The following is an 18951-nucleotide window of genomic DNA, read 5'->3' on the forward strand; positions in this document are numbered from 1 at the left end:
GGAATCAGACCAGCACATGTCTGCCCACATGCAGGCACGCGTGCGCAGTGCCAGGGGGAAGTGAATCCTGCCGTGAGAATCCACACACAGCGGGGGGCGCTGGGCTCGGGCACACAAAGCCTCACAGCGAGGCAGGAAGTGGGGCCCCGCCTCGGGGGTCGCTCCGGCCTCACAACCCCCAGCCCCACCAGCCCAGCACCAGGGCCAGAATCCCCCTTGGGCGGCCCCCAAGAGGAGGCCCAGCGTGGAGCAGCGAGGCACGGGCTGAGGGTCACGGCGGGGGCCCGCAGCGGAAGCCCCTCTGGGAGGTATTCACGGCCTCTGCTGAGCAGGCGAGCCTGAGGAGAGGCTCCTCTGCTCCGCGGGCGCCGGCGGGGAAAAGCAGAACTGCCCCGACAGGGAGACGCGGCAGAAACTGAGAGTCCGAGCCCCGAAACAGACTGTCTGGGCCTGGCTGGGAATCTCTGAGGAGCACTGTGGAGGGAGCAGTCTGAGGGTCGGCGGGCAGGCACGGGCCCGCGGCACCCCGGCATCCCTCTCGGCTCCCCAGGGAACCAAAGAAGCTCGTGCCCCCACATCCCCTGCAGCAGAGCCAGCGCCCGCCCCCGTCACCTCTCCTAGCCCCTAGGGCTACGATCCCGCCCGCTCCGTCCATGAGACACCCGAGCACCAGGCGCCGCCCACCTGGCCACACGGCCCTGCCAGTCCAGGCCTGCCCAGTGCTGGTTTCATTTCTTCTTCCTTGGGTCCCGCCAGACAGTGCTCAGGGCTTACTCCTGGCTCTGCGCCCGGGGTCACTCCTGGCGGAGCCCTACCGGTGCCGGGGCCAAACCAGGCGGGCGCCGGACCCAGGAGGAGGAGGCGGGGCCACGGGGAGCACCCGAGGGCCTGAGGGAGCAGCAGAGCACGTGGGGGGTCGAGACCCGAGCACAGCCCAACGGGAGGAGCCCCCCACGGCCGCGGCTGCTGAGGCTCTGCAGCCACAGGCCCACCACGGCCGCGCCCCTCTCTCCGAACCCCCCTCCCCACCGGCCCCCCCCCACGCCCCCCTCCCTGCCACCCCTCTCCCCTCGGCCCCTCCCCCTGCATCCCCGCAGCCGCCGGCTTCCAGCATCGTGATCGAGCCTTGTGGGGGGAAGAGCGAGGGCACACCCAGGGTGCTCAGGGGCCACTCCTGGCTCTGGGGGCCCCTCCAGGCAGCGTCGAGGACAATGCAGAGCTGGGGACCCTGGGGGCGACAGGACGAATCGTCTCTCCCACGGGAAGCCTGTCTCTGGGGGTCAGTGCTCTGGGACGTGCCTGCTCTCCTAGCGGGGCAGAGCAGCAGTGGGCACTGGTGGGGCCCGCCCCTGGACACGCCCCCAGGACAGGAGGGGGGCGCGTACCTGGTGGGCCAGGATGTACATGTTGTGGCCGACATCCTTGGGGGAGATCACGTCCTCCCTGCCCTCCTCGGCGGCCTGGTCGCACTCCAGGCCCTGGTTGTAGGCGTTCTTCATCACGTCCACCTGCGGGGAGAGGAGCAGAGTCACTTCCTGGCCTGGAGGTGCCCGCGGTCTGCCAAGGTGCCCCTCACCACGGCAACACGACGGGCATGCCAAGGCCCTGCTGTCCTGGGGCATGCCTGGGGCAGGAGACCCTGAACCCGGACGCGGCAGATGGAGGAGACAATATCTCAGAGAGAGATCAGATGGAGGAGGCAGTATCTGGAAGGGTGATCAGATGGAGGAGGCAGTATCTGGAAGGGTGATCAGATGGAGGAAGCAGGACCTCAGAGAGTGATCAGATGGAGGAGGCAATATCTCAGAGGGAGATCAGATGGAGGAGGCAGTATCTGGGAGAATGATCAGATGGAGGAGGCAATATCTCAGAGGGAGATCAGATGGAGGAGGCAGTATCTGGAAGGGTGATCAGATGGAGAAGGCAATATCTCAGAGGGAGATCAGATGGAGGAGGCAGTACCTCAGAGGGTGATGGGATAGAGAGAAAAGAGAAGAGGGGAAAAAACCTCACACTCACTAGGCCTCATGGGGTGGGGCCCGGGCTGTTCCTTCCCATCCCCCCACCCCCGCCCTTCCGGGGTCCTGGCTGCCACGCCCATGAATTGCCTCCAGCTGCTATTTAAGTGCATTCACGGCCTTGATCCAGAGACTCACATATGAATCTTAGAACCAAGGAGCTCGCTGCAGGGATTTAAACATTATTTAAATTTTCATGATCCCAGGCGTGTGCGACCGCAAAAGCAGCCGCACAATAGATCACACTCTCTTCTGTTGTTGTTGAATCACTGTGAGACAGACCCTTACGGACATCTTACACTATTCATAACGAGCAATGCAGGATGAATTATCGAGCACTTGACTGGGGGGGCAGACTTGAGTGGTGGCGGGAGGTGGGGTGGGGGTGGAGCTCATGTTGAAATACTGAAAGTGCTCAATTACTGTGAACAACTTTATAATAACATTTAAAAGAAGAGAAAAACCGCGCACTCCAGCCTGGCCTTCCCACTCGGCCGTCCCGGTGAGGCTGTGTCCGGCGGCCAGCACGGGGCCTGTCCCGCAGCAGGTCCCGGCAGCCTCCACACCTGCCCTCGCACCAACCACAGCTCCGGCCTGGCCTGCTGGCTGTCCCACCCGGCAGGCCTACTCAGTAGGTGACACCGTGAGGACAGGCACAATCAAGAGTCTCCGTCAGCCCATCCCTTGGCGTCTTCCAGGAGGTGTAAACTACGAACGTCCGGTGCAGCAAGGACACTCGGAAACAATGGGGGGGACAGGTAGACGCCTCCGAGCTCAATGACTGAAAACAGCGTCACTGAAGACAAAACCAGGGGCCGGAGCGATAGCACAGCGGGTAGGGCGTTTGCCTTGCACGCGGCCGACCCGGGTTCGATCCCCGGCATCCCATATGGTCCCCCAAGCACCGCCAGGAGTAATTCCTGAGTGCAGAGCCAGGAGTAACCCCTGAGCATCGCTGGGTGTGACCCAAAAAGCAAAAAAAAAAAAAAAAAAAGACAAAACCAACAACCAGCCAAGGGAATCCCCGGTGCCCGTGGTGACACCGTGACGGGGCGATCAATGAGCTCAAAGAAACGGCGGCACCGGGAGTCGGCTAAGCACAGACGGTATGAAAATGCCACAATCAGAAATGAAGAGCATGGGGGGCTGGAGCGATAGCACAGCGGGGAGGGCATTTGCCTTGCACTCGGCCAACCCGGGCTCGATTCCCAGCATCCCATAGGGTCCCCCGAGCAGCCCCAGGAGTAATTCCTGAGTGGAAAGTCAGGAGTAACCCCTGAGCATCTCTGGGTGTGACCCGCCCCCCAAAAAAATATGGAAGGACAGAGCACAAAAACACGGCGACATGAACACCTCCCCAGGAACACTCTCCCCAGAAAGGTTACCGTTCAGATGTGAAAGGACCGTACCCACTGTGCTATCACTCCAGCCCCAGTGGCACAATCGGTTAGCTCGAGGTACTCCTTCTCAATAACCTCACTGAATGTTAAGGGTCTGAACCCACCAATCAAAAGGCACAGAGTGGCTGGACGGATCAGAAAACTAAACCCAGCTCTCATCTGATCACCAGAGCATACCTGCATAGTCACAGCAAACGTGTTCAAAATAAAAGGTGGAAAGCAATCTTAAAGGTAAGGAGGTCCCTACAGAGACGGGAAGAGTCATACTTCACGCAGACGCCACAGACCTCAAATTACAAGAGACTATAAGAAACTGGAATGAACATTATTTAATGATCAGGAGATCTCTATCAAGAAGATTTTACACCCATTAACATAAATACAGCAAATACATTAACAACTGGGAGTGACCAATTGACCTGAGGAAAGACACTGACAGCAACACAACTGTGGGTGTTAACACCTTCTCAACACTGGAGGGATCAACTTGGCAAAGCAATAAAAAGGAACCACTAGCTTTACAGGGGTGGGTGGGGGGAGCTTAAGAGCCAGACCTAGTAGACGTGTACAGAGAGCTCCACCCCGCAAATGTCAGCCACCCATCACTCCTGAGTGCACACGAACATTCTCCAGGAAGGCTGAGACACAAAACAAATCTCCATGAAACTAAGAGGGTAAGAATCAGATCACGTGTCTTCTCAGACCACAATACTTTGAAAGTGGAAGTTAACCGCAGAAAGAAATTTGGGGAAAAGCTCAAAAATACTTGGATACTAAACAACTTCCTACTAAACAACCAGTGGGTCAAAGAGGAAATCAAAGAAAAAAATATTCCTGGAAACAAATGAAAACGAAGAAGACACAAGATGCTAGATCATATAGGCAAAAAACCCCAAAAAACAAAACCAAGCTGTTCTGAGAGGGAAGTTCATAGCAGCGCAAATGTGCACGCACCGGGAAACATGAAAAGGCCCCAATAACTAGCCGAGCCACACATCTTAGGGTACTGGGAAATTAACAAGGGAAGCCCAAAGTAAACAGAAGGAGGAAAATAATAAAACTCAGAATGGAAATCAATGAAATAAAGCCCCAAAGGGGGAAAAGCCGTATAAAAGATCAATGAAACCAAGTGCTGATTTCTCTTTTTCTTTTTTTAATAAAATTATTAAAGCACCATGATCTACAAAGAGTTTTGGACATACAATACTGCAGTGCCCATCCCTCCACCAGGGCCAACTTCCTGCCACCCGTGTTCCCAGGGCCCCTCCCACAGCCACCCTCCTCGAGTCTGCCCTCTTGACAGGCACCTTCTGAGTATGGCTGCTAAAGTTTGGGTCTCTTGATTTCTGTGGTTTGAGTATGTGGCTCTGTCACTCCTTAACAGAGCTGGTTTTTCAAGACCGACAAGCGTTTAGCTAGATTCACAAAGGAACAGAGACAAAACTAGTAAGCCAGATCAGAAAACGAAAAGGAAGAAGTTACAACAAATACTCAGAAAGTCAACAGATTGTAGGAGATTTCTATGAAAAAGTTCATGCCATGAAATTGGAGAACCTAGAAAAAAAATGTGCAAAAATTTGAAATTCTTTAATCTTCTAAGACCAAACCAGGAGGAAGTGGAACAGCTGAACTGACCAACTACTAACATGGAAATAGATAAAGTAGCCAAGACTATCCCCCCAAGTACAGGGAAGGGTTCAGACAAGCTCAATAATGTGGACCTTCTTCCTATCCTCCTCAGGATTCCCAGAAAATCAAACAGGAATTTTCCTGAATAGTTTCTATGAGGTCAATGTTACCCTCCTATAAAAATAACAGAGATATCACTAGAAGGTAACAGGAGAAGCCAATATGTGAATGCAGCTGCAAAGATCCTCAGCAGAACACCGTGAACTAAACTCAACAACACTTCAAAAGGATAAATTATACACCATGATCAAGTAGATTTATTTCAGGGATGCAAAGATGGTTTGGAAAGTCAACCAATATAATACACCAAATTAACCCAAGGAAAGATAAAAGTCTTATTATCATACCAACTGATGGAGAGAAAACATTCAACAAGATCTTAAATTACCCATGTCTGATAAAAACCTTCAATAAAGTGGGGATCAAAGGAACTTTCCTTAATTCACATAGAGAAGACCACTGGAGCACTGCAGCACTGTACTCCCATTGTTCATCGGTTTGCTCGAGCGGGCACCAGTAACGTCTCAATTGTGAGACTTGATGTTACTGTTTTTGTCATATCGAATACGCCACAGGGAACTTGCCAGGCTCTGCCATATGAGCGGGATACTCTCGGTAGCTTGCCAGGCTCTCCGAGAGGGACGGAGGAATCGAATCCGGGTCAGCCATGTGCAAGGTAAATGCCCTCCCCGCTGTGCTATCACTCCAGTCCATAGAGAAGACCATTAACTACAAACCCACAGCTACCATCATACTAAATGGTGAAAATATCGAAGGCTCTTCTGAAACCAGACAGACACAAGTGTCCCCTCTCGGCACTATTACTCAACATAGCCTTGGAAGTCCTTGCCACAGCAATTAGGCAAGAGCTATTAAAGGGATTAGAATTAGAAAGAGGAAGTCGGAGAAAGAGTGTAGCTGGTAGGGCACTTGACTCGCACACAGCCAACCTGGGTTCAACCCTCAGCTCTCCAAACGGTCCCAAGCCCACCAGGAGTGACCCTGAGCTCAGAGCCAGGAGAAAGCCCTGAGCACTGTGGGTGTGACCCGAAAACACAAATGGGGGGGGGGAGGAGGGAGGGAGAGAGAGAGGGAGAGAAGAGAAGAGAAGGAGAGAGACAGAGAGAGACAGAGAGAGAGAGACAGAGAGAGAACCTAAGTACTTTACCAAAAATTTCTGGAAACAAACCTATACAATAAGGTGGCAGGTTACAAAGTAAATGTGTAATAACTGGACAACTAATGTTGTTAAAATGACAATTATACCCAAAGCACTTTACAGATTCAACATAGTCTCTAGAAAAACTCCTGTGACACTTTTTAAGGACATGGATCAAATACCGTTAAAATTTATATGAAGTAATGAAACTCCCTAAATAGCCAAAGCAATACTAGGAGAAAAGAAGATGGGAGACTTTTCTCTCCTCAAATTTAAACTATAAAATTAAGCTATAGTAATCAAAACAATGCGCTACTGGAATAAAATATGACTATTGGAACAACAGAACAGAACTGAAAGCCTAGACACAGGCTCTCAGGTATTTTGGCAGCTGATCTATGACAAAGAAAACATCATTAAATGCTGTTGGAAAAACAACAACATTCATTTGGATCCCCACCTCACACCATATATAGAAGTTAATTAAAAATGAATTCCAGACCATGATGTTAGACATTAAACCATAAAATTGAGGGAAACGCAGGGAGAACTCTTCATGAAACTGTGTCTAGAGGCGTCACCGTGACTCAGTGCCATTGGCGAAGCAAATGAAAGCAAAAATAAGATCAACTCTATCAACTTCAGCAGCTTCTGCACCATGAAAGAAACAATGGCTAGAAAAAAAAAGACTGGGAGGAAACAGCCACTCATTAAACATACGACACGGGACTAATACCCAAGATATATAAATCACTCACAGTATAACAACATTAAAAATGCCCATCCAAGAAATAAAAGGTGAGGGGGAGCTAAACAGACACCTCCTCACGAAAGATACGTAGACGGCCGGTAGGTGTACGGAAAAGCGCTCTTCAGCACCTCATCTTCAGGGAAATGGAAAATAAACAATGAGACAATGAGACGTCAACTCACACCAGTGAGGGTGGTGCATTCCAAGTAGACTGGGAGGAATCAGTGCCGTGGGAATGTGGAACCCACCCCCCACTGCCGGTGGGAATGGATCGGCCTTGAGGAGAAACACTGTGGAGAATTTTCAAAACACTAAAAATTGAGCTGCCATGTGGCCCAGTGATTCCACTTCTTGGTATCAACCCCAAGGGCCCCAAATCATTAATTTGAAAAACAATATCGATATACACCTCTGCTCACAGCCGTGTTACGTACAATAATCAGGATTCAGAAGGGATCCGAGTGCCAAGAGCAGATGGGTGGATGGAGAGACTCTGGTGCTATAGACACAACAGAGTACTTTCAGCTGTGAAAAAAAAGATGAAATCCCGTAGTTTGCTGCTAAAAAGATGGGACTGGAGGGAGCTCTGCTGAGCGATGAGTCACCGGGAGGAGGAGAGATATAAACGAGCTGTCATAGTAGACTGAAAAAAATCATGGTAAGGAAATTTTATTTTTTTAAAGGAAAGAAAAGAAACAGCCAATGACATGACTCAGAGAGCCAAACTCTAGAACTGAGTTTGCAGGGGCGAGGGTGAGAGGGGGCCACAAGAACTGAGTTGGCGAGGGTGGGAGGGGACCACAAGAACTGAGTTGGCAGGGGCGGGGGTGGGAGGGGGCCACAAGAACTGAGTTTGCAGGGGCGAGGGTGGGAGGGGGCCACAAGAACTGAGTTGGCAGGGGCGGGGGTGGGAGGGGACCACAAGAACTGAGTTGGCAGGGGCGGGGGTGGGAGGGGGCCACAAGAACTGAGTTTGCAGGGGCGAGGGTGGGAGGGGGCCATAAGAACTGAGTTTGCAGGGGGAGAGGGTGGGAGGGGGCCACAAGAACTGAGTTTGCAGGGGCGAGGGTGGGAGGGGGCCACAAGAACTGAGTTGGCAGGGGCGGGGGTGGGAGGGGGCCACAAGAACTGAGTTTGCAGGGGCGAGGGTGGGAGGGGGCCACAAGAACTGAGTTGGCAGGGGCGAGGGTGGGAGGGGACCACAAGAACTGAGTTGGCAGGGGCGAGGGTGGGAGGGGGCCACAAGAACTGAGTTTGCAGGGGCGAGGGTGGGAGGGGGCCACGAGAACTGAGTTGGCAGGGGCAAGGGTGGGAGGGGGCCACAAGAACTGAGTTGGCAGGGGCGAGGGTAGGAGGGGGCCACAAGAACTGAGTTGGCAGGGGCAAGGGTGGGAGGGGGCCACGAGAACTGAGTTGGCAGGGGCGAGGGTGGGAGGGGGCCACAAGAACTGAGTTTGCAGGGGCGAGGGTGGGAGGGGGCCACGAGAACTGAGTTGGCAGGGGCAAGGGTGGGAGGGGGCCACAAGAACTGAGTTGGCAGGGGCGAGGGTAGGAGGGGGCCACAAGAACTGAGTTTGCAGGGGCGAGGGTGGGAGGGCGCCACGAGATGGTAGTGGAGGGGCGAGGCCACTGTGAGGCGCTGGGGGAGGGCTGCATGCGGAGACATGCCTATTGCGGAACGGTAAGTCACGGTAAAGCCCAAGGTCGGAGAGAAAGCAGCGTGCTTACAGGGATGGGACCCGTGGGGAGGACCCCCAGGGCCCACATCACACAGTGCCCTCCAGCCATGCCCCCCCAGTCCTGCCCTCCCGGCCCGCTGCCTGGCCCTTTGCACGGCCCCCGCGCGCCTGCTCACCAGCTCCCGAGGCCTCATGTTGAACAGGATCCGCTCGGCGTTCTCGCTGTCGTGTCTGCTCTCCATGATGGCCAGCAGCAGCTTGGACGCGTTGTTCTGGGGAGAGAGTCCAGCAGTGAGCATGGGTGGGGGCCGCCCTCGCCGCCCCGCCCGCCCCGTCTCGGCCCCGCACCAACAGTGCTCGGCTGCCCGGCTCCCGTGGCTCCCCAGGGTTTCCAAGCAGAATGCCTGGCCGTATGGTCAACACCAACAAGGTGCCCCCGCGCGCTAAGGCAGGGTGCCGTAAACTGGCCCCCAAATGGACAGGACGTTGGCTTTATAAGTAACGCACTGAAATATGGCGGCACTTTACGGCACTTTTCCCTAAATTAGTATTTTTGGGGATGATGTTTTGGTGCAGTAAACTGTCATCAAGGAGATATTTTAGAGGTGGAGGGGAAAAAAGTAAAGAAAAATAGAACACGCTGGCACCAATTATTTTCCACATGAAACAATACATTCAGGCCCAAACCTTTAAGAAGAGCAAGCAATAAATAGTAAAAATTAATCTATAAACCCTCAGATGCATGAGTCAGAGATAAATGTCAGCTCCAATCTATGGCAACATAAGGGCCACCAGGCCTGTGTGGGCCGCAGAATCCACAGAGAAGAACCTTCCGCAGAGAACGAAGAGTCCGTGTCTGCCTGGTGCTGGTTCTGCAGACCCTGTTTCAGCATCAAACATTTGTCTCCGGGAGTGGGTGGGGGGCCCACCTCGCAGTGCTCAGGGCTTACTCCTGGCGGGGCGTGGAAGACCCTCGATGGAACTGGGGACCGAGTCATATGCAGGGCAAGTGCCTTAGCCCTCAACTACCTTTCTGCCCCTCAGACATGCTTCTGACGTGGTCATTTTATAAGCTCCTGGGGGTGGAGGGGTGGGGGGGGGTGGTCCCAGTCTCAGGCGGACTTTCGATCCAGACCACCAGGAGCTTAACATTTGGGTGGGGGATCCTTCCTGTGGGGATGTCACAGCGGCGCCATCCAAGGACTGCAGAAAAGCAAGACAACGGAGACGAGAGGAAGACGCCTGTCGTGAACCGTGGTCTGTGCACAGAGCACAAACTCTGGGGTTGGGCGAGCTGAAACCAGTGCCGAGTGACCCCTAGCTCCTGGTGGGGAGGGTGGGGGACAAAGATTCTGACTGCACGAGCTGCCCAATGCATGCACGCATGCACCTCTCACGCTCTGGACCTCGGCAAGGGAACGTCACTGAGTTTTAGTCCCAACTTTTAGCCATCTGCTGTTTGTTTGTTTTTTTTTCCCTCTCAGGATGGACCACCCAATCTCTAGGCTCACATTTATAACCACGACAGACCCACAAGCTCAAGGTTTTAATATTCTGCAGGCAAAGCAGCATCATTTTTGTTTTTATTTTAGCTTCTATTTTCAATTGTCACAGAAGCATGGCCATCCTAAGGCCCATTTTTCTCACCGAGCACCCCGTACAAACAAAGCACCTGTCAAAGAAGGCTCCAAATGACTTGAGAGCTTCAGTTCTGAGGGTGATCTGGACAGTCCCTGGGAGGGGCAGGCAGCCCGCGGGCCGTGAGCGCCCTCCTTCCTCAGCCACCCGCAACTACACTATGCCAACACCCGGCAGCATTTTCCAACGAAACTTCTTCCTCGTGTTTTGAGTGGAATGATAGAAATCTTAAAAATGAACTACTGAAATCCAAATCAATTTGAAAGGGAAAATACTAGATATTAAGAAATCAAATTTTTGCATGACAATTTTTTTCTTTTTTTTTTCCATTTTCTTTTCTCTTTTTCTTTTGTTCTTTTTCCTTTTTGGGCCACACCCAGTGATGCCCAGGACTTACTCCTAGGTCTGTACTCAGGAATCACTCCTGGCGGTGCTCAGGGGACTATCTGGGATGCTGGGGATCGAACCCCGGTGAGCTACATGCGAGGAAGTGCCCTATCTGCTGGACTATCTCTCCAGCCTCTGTGCATGACAATTTTCTTCCATGGAAGCTAAAGTTCTTGAAAAAGTTCTGATTATTTACTAAGTCAGCACTCACTGTCACCTATTATGACATGTAAAATTTAAGCCAAGGGCAGGATATACATATGAACATCTCATAAAACTAGTAAATGAGTGTATTGAGCAATTAAGTTAGCAAATGCTGTAAAACAAAATCCAATATTTAATTAATATTTTTGTTTTTTTGGGTCACACCCAGTTGTGCTCAGGGATCACTCCTGATGGGCTCTAGGGACCATATGTGATGCCAGGGATCAAACTTGGGTGCTACATTCAAGGCAAGCACCCTACCTGCTCTCTCTCCGGCCCCAGCCATACACACGTTTAATCTAGTATCTCTATAATTTTGGAGAATTGATCACTAAAAGTTTCCCACCCAAGAAACCCAACCGAATGTGTGAAAGTACATATCATTCTGTCTTTTTTTTTAACATGAATCACCGTGAGGTACAGTTACAGACATAAAAACTTTCATGCTTGCATTTCAGTCATACAGTGATCGAGCACCCACCCCTCCACCAGTGCCCGTTCTCCACCACCAATGATCCCAGTATCCCTCCCGCCCACCTCTTCCCCCACCCCGCCTCTGTGGCAGGCGCATTCCCCTTTGTTCTCTCTCCTTTTGGGTGTTGTGGTTTGCAGTAGAGGTATTGAGTGGCCATCATGTTCGGTCTATAGTCTACTTTCAGCCCGCATCTCCCATCCTGAGCGGGCCCTCCAAGAACCCTTTACTTGGTGTTCCCTTCTCTATCTGAGCTGCCTTTTCCCCCAGAATATGAGGCCGGCTTCCAAGCCGTGGAGCAATCCTCCTGGTACTTATCTCTACTATTCTTGGATGTTAGTCTCCCATTCTGTTTCTTTATATTCCACAGATGAGTGGAATCTTTCTATGTCTGTCCCTCTCCTTCTGACTCATTTCACTTAACAATATCTTTGTCTTATGATGGCCACGAGATCATCAATATATATATTTGCCATTATATATATATATATATTACGTATATGTATACACACACACACACACAAACACACGTATATATATAATCCCATCAACGGCCAACATCCAGAGACTATAAAACCAAGCTCCCGGAAGAGAGCAACGGAGTCTCTTGCCCCCATGCCTGGCTGTCTTTGCCAGGGCCCCTCATTGCGGCCGTGTGACATCTAACAGAAGAGTTCTCCCTCTTAAAGAACCTGACAAGCTACTGAGAGTCTGTTGCCCACTTGGGAGAGCCTGGCAAGATCCCTGTGTCATATTCATATCCAAAATATAGTAACAGATATATACATACCTCTCAGAGAGCCCGGCAAGCTACGGAGAGTATCCCACCAGCACGGCAGAGCCTGGCAAGCTCCCCGTGGTGTATTCGATATGCCAAAAACAGTAACAATAGGCCTCATTACCCTGACCCTGTAAGGGCCTCCAATAGTTGGGAAAAACGAGTAAGGAGAGACTGCTAAATCTCAGGGCTGAGTGTAACAGAGATGTTACTGGTGCCAGCTCGAGTAAATCGACAATGGGATGACAGGGATACAGTGATATATATATATATATATATATATATATATATATATATATATGATCTCCTAGAATGTTTAGAAAGATATAGACACTCATTCTTTTTTTTTTTTTTTTTTTTTTTTTTTTTTTTTTTTGCTTTTTGGGTCACACCCAGCGATGCTCAGGGGTTACTCCTGGCTCTGCACTCAGGAATTACTCCTGGCGGTGCTTGGGGGACCATATGGGATGCCGGGGATCGAACCCGGGTCGGCCGCGTGCAAGGCAAACGCCCTACCCGCTGTGCTATTGCTCCGGCCCCTAGACACTCATTCTTCAAGTAGAAGAAGTAGAAGACTGCTTTAAATATTTTGAGTCAAATCCACTCATTTCATTCTGTACAAACCCTGATTTGTCCGGCTGTCCCAATTTGAAAAGGTATCTGTAATTGTGCCTAATAACATAAATGAAATTTTAAGCGATTCTCCTTCAAAACAGCACTTTGCCTTTGAATAGCAGAGAAGGCAGGCGCCGTGAAGTCAGAGGCATCACCGCATTTCCACAGGGGCCTGGGCGTGTCCGCCGCAGCTTACTTGACACCAGCGACCATCAGGGGCCTCCATCAGTGAGGGGACAGGGAGAGTGATTAGACCCCTCGGACGCACCTGGGGGGCCTTGTGCCAGGTGAACCAGGACAGAGGAAGACGGATGTGTGTGATCTCACCAAAGGTGTGGGACCTGAGAACAGGCGGTGGGCTCGCAGCTACGGAGAGTGCTGGTGGGGGAGGGGCGGGGAGGCGGGAGAGTGTCACTGTGTGCGACAGAGCGTGAGCGGGTCTCCGTGATCTACAGCCCTGAGCAGGCCGGAAGCGGACATGAACACCATGGTGTGTGCCAGCAAACTCCACAGGCTCCCACGGGCTGGGGCTGCGGTACCTCGGAGAAGCTGCTTGCCTGGCACGAAGATCCCCTCCCCAGCATCTCACATGGTCCCCGAGCACCGCCAGGCATGAGCCCTGAGCAGTCCCCCAGCCCCACCCAAAAACAAAAAAGGATTCCAAAAATCAGAGACCTGGTGCTCTGTACCTCCCTCCCCCTCCCTCCCTCCTCTCCCTACCTCCCTTCCTTGTCTCCCTTCCTTCTTTCTCTCCCTCCATCCCTCCCTTCCTTCTCCCCTTCTCCCCATCTCAGGGATGCTCAGGCCCAAAGCCCCAGAGCCGCCGGGACCAGTGGTGCTGTACAGTGGGGCCAGGGCTTTGCCGCCAAACCCCCCAGAGTCCGTGGCCCCTGTACCCTCTCCTAACCCCCGTATCGTGTTTCTAGGGGAACCTGGCCCGAGGAGGGAAGCCACCAGCTGAGCGCACGAGGACCACTTCCATTCCGAGGACCCACCCAGGGCACAGACAAACCCAACTCTTCCGTTTAAGAAGCGCCTGTTATGCCATGCCCTGAGCACCATCCTCACCTGCAAAGGAATGTGGATATTCTACTATATTTAAGTCAACTCAGAACAGAATGATTAAAAAAAAAAATCTCGTATTCATGGCCATAAACTTGCCCACACAAGGTCACAGTTCGTTATACCCACCAGGACACCAGGGGCTGGTCTTTACGGCAAAGTTGTTTCTAACAGGATTTGATGTTCACCTCAACACCCAGCAGTCCCATAATCACCTGGATTGCCCATTAAGATTTTGCACATTAGGAACCTCTATAGCTTCCAGTGTCCGGCCACCTGTCCATTTGCATCTGAACCCAACATTGTGGATACTCTCTCGGACGGCCTCGATCCAGAGCGGAGATAAACGGAAAGGCGGGGAAGTCTGGGCATGGCTGAAGGCAAAGCAGCCTCTCAAAGGAAGTGTGAAATGGCTCTAATATTTCGGGGAAAGATTGTAATGTAAACAGAAAACAACTTCAGGGAGAAGAGAGCCATAAAGTGGCGACTCGGCCTGCCCTGCCATCCCAGAGTCTCATTAATTCCGAGTGGCTAGATAGAACTGGGGAGGGAAGAGGAATTAAAAACACGTGGGGCAGAGCCCGCTCGGCACCTTTGGCTCTCTCTATAATGAAAACTATAAAATAAAAACAAAAGCATTGGAACAAAATGCGTACTTGAAGGAACTTCCAATAAAGTACTTCCAACCTAGCATGACCTCAACACTGCTGATTTGACATTTTAGCTGGGTTTTTCTCTGGTATTTTTCTGCCGCGCCGGGCACTGAACCCTGGGCCTCCCGAGTGGGCTGGGACCCCCTTGCCCAGTGAGCGACGTCCCCGGCCCACGGAACTCTGGACACTGGCGTCATCAGCCCTCGATGCTCGTGCGTCAGTGGGAAACATGAGACCGTCTGGATTCGGACGTGAAGACTGACAGGAACCATGGTGAAGAGGGTCTGACGGAGAAAGCGGCCCTTCCCCCCACGCTCAGATTTACTCTACCTTGAGTTGGAGCACCAGGTCCATGCGGTACTTGCCAAGAGGGTTTATGTCGTTTAGAATCAAAGCAATGATGATATCAATCCCATTCGATTCATGAGTAGCAATGCACGTCTGCAAAACAAGCGTTTGTCAGAGAACATTCTCTCCAGCACACGAACACTAGCGATCAGGGCACACGAGCTAGAATGGCCTCAGCTCTGGGACCCGAAAAAGATATTAATTAAGATTCAACTTAGAGAGCAAATCGAAGAGGAGTCCAAGGTTTATCTTATCACTCTTCTGCCCAAACTCTATGAATTGGTTCATATTGATCACGTGGCCTGAGTGCAGAACAGAGAGGCTGTGAAGAAGGGGTCATGGCGAATACGTCGTTTTTACAGAATTTCAAAGAATGCTGGTTAAGTTAAATACTCTTTCAGTCGATACATTTTAAATGCTCCCAACAAAGCAGTTAGTTCCAGGTATAATTCTCAGACCCCTCTGTCTCAGCTCGGAGAGCACGCCGAAAGGTGTGTGGCCTGCCCCCCGCTCTGGAAGAACAAGAAATGCTCACTAACTATCCCCCCTGAGTGACCAGTGACTCAGGGGGATATGCTGGGGGCAGCTGATGGGACACAGACAGGCACCCGTGAGGTTTGGGGGACACGCTATCCAGCACCATGGTTGGGGAAACAGAGGATTCCCGGAGTCTTTTTTTTTGGGGGGGTCAAACCTGGAGATGCTCATGAGTTACTCCTGGCTCTGCACTCAGGAATTACTCCTGGCAGTGCTCAGGGGACCCTATGGGATGCTGGGAATCAAATCCGGGTCAGCCGAGTGCAAGGAAAACACCCTCCCCACTGTGCTCTCGCTCCAGCCCAGATTCCCGGAGTCTTGATGAAGGCATTTTATGAAACATCCCGGGAGAGAAATGCATCATGCACTTGATCCCTGCCATCTGCTGCCCGGGTGCCCGGCTGAACTCATGCCAGAGAACTGGAGAACCAGGCAGGGTCCCGTGCGGGTGGAATTTGTGGCCGTCCGAGTGACAGTGACGCATCAGCACCCAGGGGTTTGAAAGATCAAAGGGCACGTGAGCCACAGGAAGAAGAGGCGGGGGACCGAGGGACCCGGGAGGGGGCCGGCACTTTCCAGAGGGGCTTCCTCTCTCCCCGCCTGCAAGGGGTCCGTGGCCCCCCCGGCACTGATACAGCTTCTCGTCCCCTGCCGCCTTTCCCGAGGCTGGCCCGCCAAAGCTGGAGAGAATGGACTTGCAGGCGCGTCCCCGCGGGGTCTTCTGGCCCCAGCCCTCTCCGTCCGAGGCTGAGCTGCTCTAGGGGCTGTGCGGCTGTGTGGCCCGTGTCCCCCCGCTAGAGCTGACCTATGGTCAAGCACTGTCTAGACCCAGTTTCATCAACAGCTGCCCTCTCCGGTCACTGCCCCAGGAGATGAAACAGAAAGCAAGGGAAACAGGCAGAATCCACCAACCCTGTACCGCGTATTATCGGGGGAGGAGTGCTCACCCCAGAATCATGTGGTAGGTAATCAATTCCATTTATGTAGGTCCTCATTCCAGTGCCTACATATGCATGGGTACGAGCACGGATGTGCTTGCACATCTTTGTGTATACACACACATTACAGATAGATGTCTGTGTCATATAACTCGCAATTTGTTTTCACATTTCTTCTTTTTTTTGATGTAAACACTGGTGCTTCGTCTCGTGGCTGCTTTAACGTGATACCCAGAAATGTAGGGGAAACTCCTCCCTGGCTGGGCTGTGCCTGGAGCGGCCAGACCGTCAGCTGGGCGTGGAGGGGAACAGTGAACTGATAACCCCTGGGAGTCCCTTCCCTCACTAGGGATTCTGTCGCTGTTCCCAGCTGGCCTTGAGAGCCAAGAAAATGGAGTCAGCCCAAACCTTCTGGAAGGGAGAGCTGACACCTGGCTCTGGGAAGCGCGACGTGGTCAGAGGAGGCTGCTGACACCGGCCAACAGCACCACTTTATTTGGCCCTACTTGTCCCATCCGACCCTGCCTGCCCACCCCCAGCAGTGCTCAGGGCTGACTCCTGAGGGGCCGTGGGGACCCTACAGGCTGCCGGGGACTGAACCCGGGTCAGCTGTGGCCAAGGCAAGCACCCCAGCTGCTGTCCTGCCACGCTCCTTTCCCGGAAGCGCCAGGTGCCGAGAAGCCGCTCCTCTCCGGGGACTGTCTCAGACCTGGACGTCAGTCGTCCTGGGGACCCCCCTCCCAACTTCCGTCCCGGGGGGCAACAGTGCCGCTCTCCTGAGTTCACCCTGCACAGGAGTGTCTGGCCGGGACCCCTGCAGGGGGGCAGGGGAAGGCTGGGTGATGCAGAGGTGAGCACTGGCTTATGGGAAGTGAGCACCGGCTTGTGGGGGCCTCCCCAGGGGGGCTTCCTGTCACTGGGACACCGAACTCCACACCCCGTGGCATGCCTGCGTCTGGGAGGGGAGAAAGCGGGCAGTGCCACTCGCGGGAGGGACAGAGGCCCCGTGTCCTCGGAAGCCGCCCCCACCCGCTAGCCCCTCCCGCCCCTCAGTCCCAGGGCGCTGGGCAGGGGGCGTGCAGTGCGGTCACCTGGTTCTCGTGGCACGGGCCCTGGCAGTACTCGGTGAGGCTCTCCAGCGTCTGGTTGACCAGCGCCACGTTCTTCTCGTTGATGTAGAGCCCCAGCAGCCCCAGGCCCCCGGTCGTGCTCCCGCAGATGCAGTCCAGGAACTGCAGCGTCTCGCACACCAGGTTGTAGTTGGTTTTGTTGTTCTGGTTCCTCAGGAAATTCTGGAGCGAGACAATGGAGGAGAGAGACCTCAGGGCCGACACAAGGCACGTCTCCTGGCTCTGCCCCGGGATGGTTCTCGTCTTGGGCAGTTGTTTCTCCACCCAGAAAAGCTCCCCGGCGGCTAGGCGGAAGGGAACTGCACTTGACAGGAGGCGTTCACAGCGGGGCGCTGCTCTGAGCGCCCGGGTCACAGACGCGGGAGGGCGGTTTCGCCCTGTGTTACTTCAGCATCGATATTCCCAATATTCACGCACGGAGTTCATTACAATTCATGCTCTTAAAATTGTAGAGAGATGGGGAGGGGGAAGCGGGCAAGGAGAAGGAGAACAGGGGTGCTCAGGAGGGAGAGAATCCTCCACACAGGCCTCTGCAAACAGCCCGGGATGGAACAGTTCCCAAGCCCAACCGGAAGCACCAACAAAATGCTCAGTTAAGTGGGGCCGGAGCGACAGGACAGCGGGTAGGGCGCTTGCCCTGCACACAGCCAACCTGGGTTCGATCCCTGGCATCCCCTAAGGTCCCCAGAGCACTGCCAAGAGTAAATCCTGCGTGCAGAACCGAGTGTGACCCCAAAACACACCAAACTTTCAACTAACACACTAGAGTAGTTGTCTCCTCCCAAACAACGCATGCTGGTCCCCGGAAACCATGACTATTCCCGGGCGTAGGGACGACGGCACACACCCGGGCAGTTGCGACTGTGAAAGGAGGATTTAGTCTCCGCAGAGAGAAGCAGGGCGGCCCACCATCAGCAACAGGCATGGTGCCGTGTGAGAGGGAAACTGAGGAATGGCACGTGCCGCTCAGAAAAATAACATCCACACGTGGATCTGTGTGTGTGAGCTGGCCCCAGCCTCCCCTGCAGTGGCCGGCCGGCTGTGCAGGCGGAAGCTGGCCTGTCTCGCGTGCCCATTACCTACTTGGTTCATTTATTTCACGTAATTCGAGTTTATTCTATCTCAGAGCCTCCTCCCCACCCGTCCACTGTTTCTATAACGGTCCATTTCATAGTGGCGTGTGAGTCCAAATCTACATAATTGCAAACTTCCCGTTTTAGCCACTTCCGGCACACAGTTCAGGGACATGAATCACGCCTGCCACACGCTCCGTCCCCGTCACAGGCCGAGCTGTTGCCAGCCTGCAGGACCGGGCCACGACAGCATTAATCACGCTGTCCTCCTTCCTCTCGGCTCGGGAAATGACAGGCCGCTTCCTGCCCGTGACTCCGCTACGGCACCTCCCCCGGCTCAGGAAGGCAGCGTCCACCTGTCCCCCTGACCCGACTCACTTCACTTTGCGCCCGGCCTGGGGCCCAGCGGGGCCCCTTCCC

General features: G+C 53.3%; 1 protein-coding gene across 1 annotated transcript in view; it reads right to left on the reverse strand.

Moving 5' to 3' along the window:
• The window catches only part of ITPR2 (inositol 1,4,5-trisphosphate receptor type 2), a 317220-nt gene that overhangs the window by 77683 nt on the left and 220586 nt on the right, over positions 1-18951 (reverse strand). Inside the window, 4 exon segments of the mRNA XM_055118479.1 lie at positions 1386-1508; positions 8873-8968; positions 14836-14946; positions 17420-17620. Of these exon segments, the coding sequence (XP_054974454.1) occupies positions 1386-1508; positions 8873-8968; positions 14836-14946; positions 17420-17620 (531 nt within the window).

This window comes from Sorex araneus, chromosome 10 (assembly GCF_027595985.1).
Source record: "Sorex araneus isolate mSorAra2 chromosome 10, mSorAra2.pri, whole genome shotgun sequence".
In the NCBI taxonomy this organism is placed as follows: domain Eukaryota; kingdom Metazoa; phylum Chordata; class Mammalia; order Eulipotyphla; family Soricidae; genus Sorex; species Sorex araneus.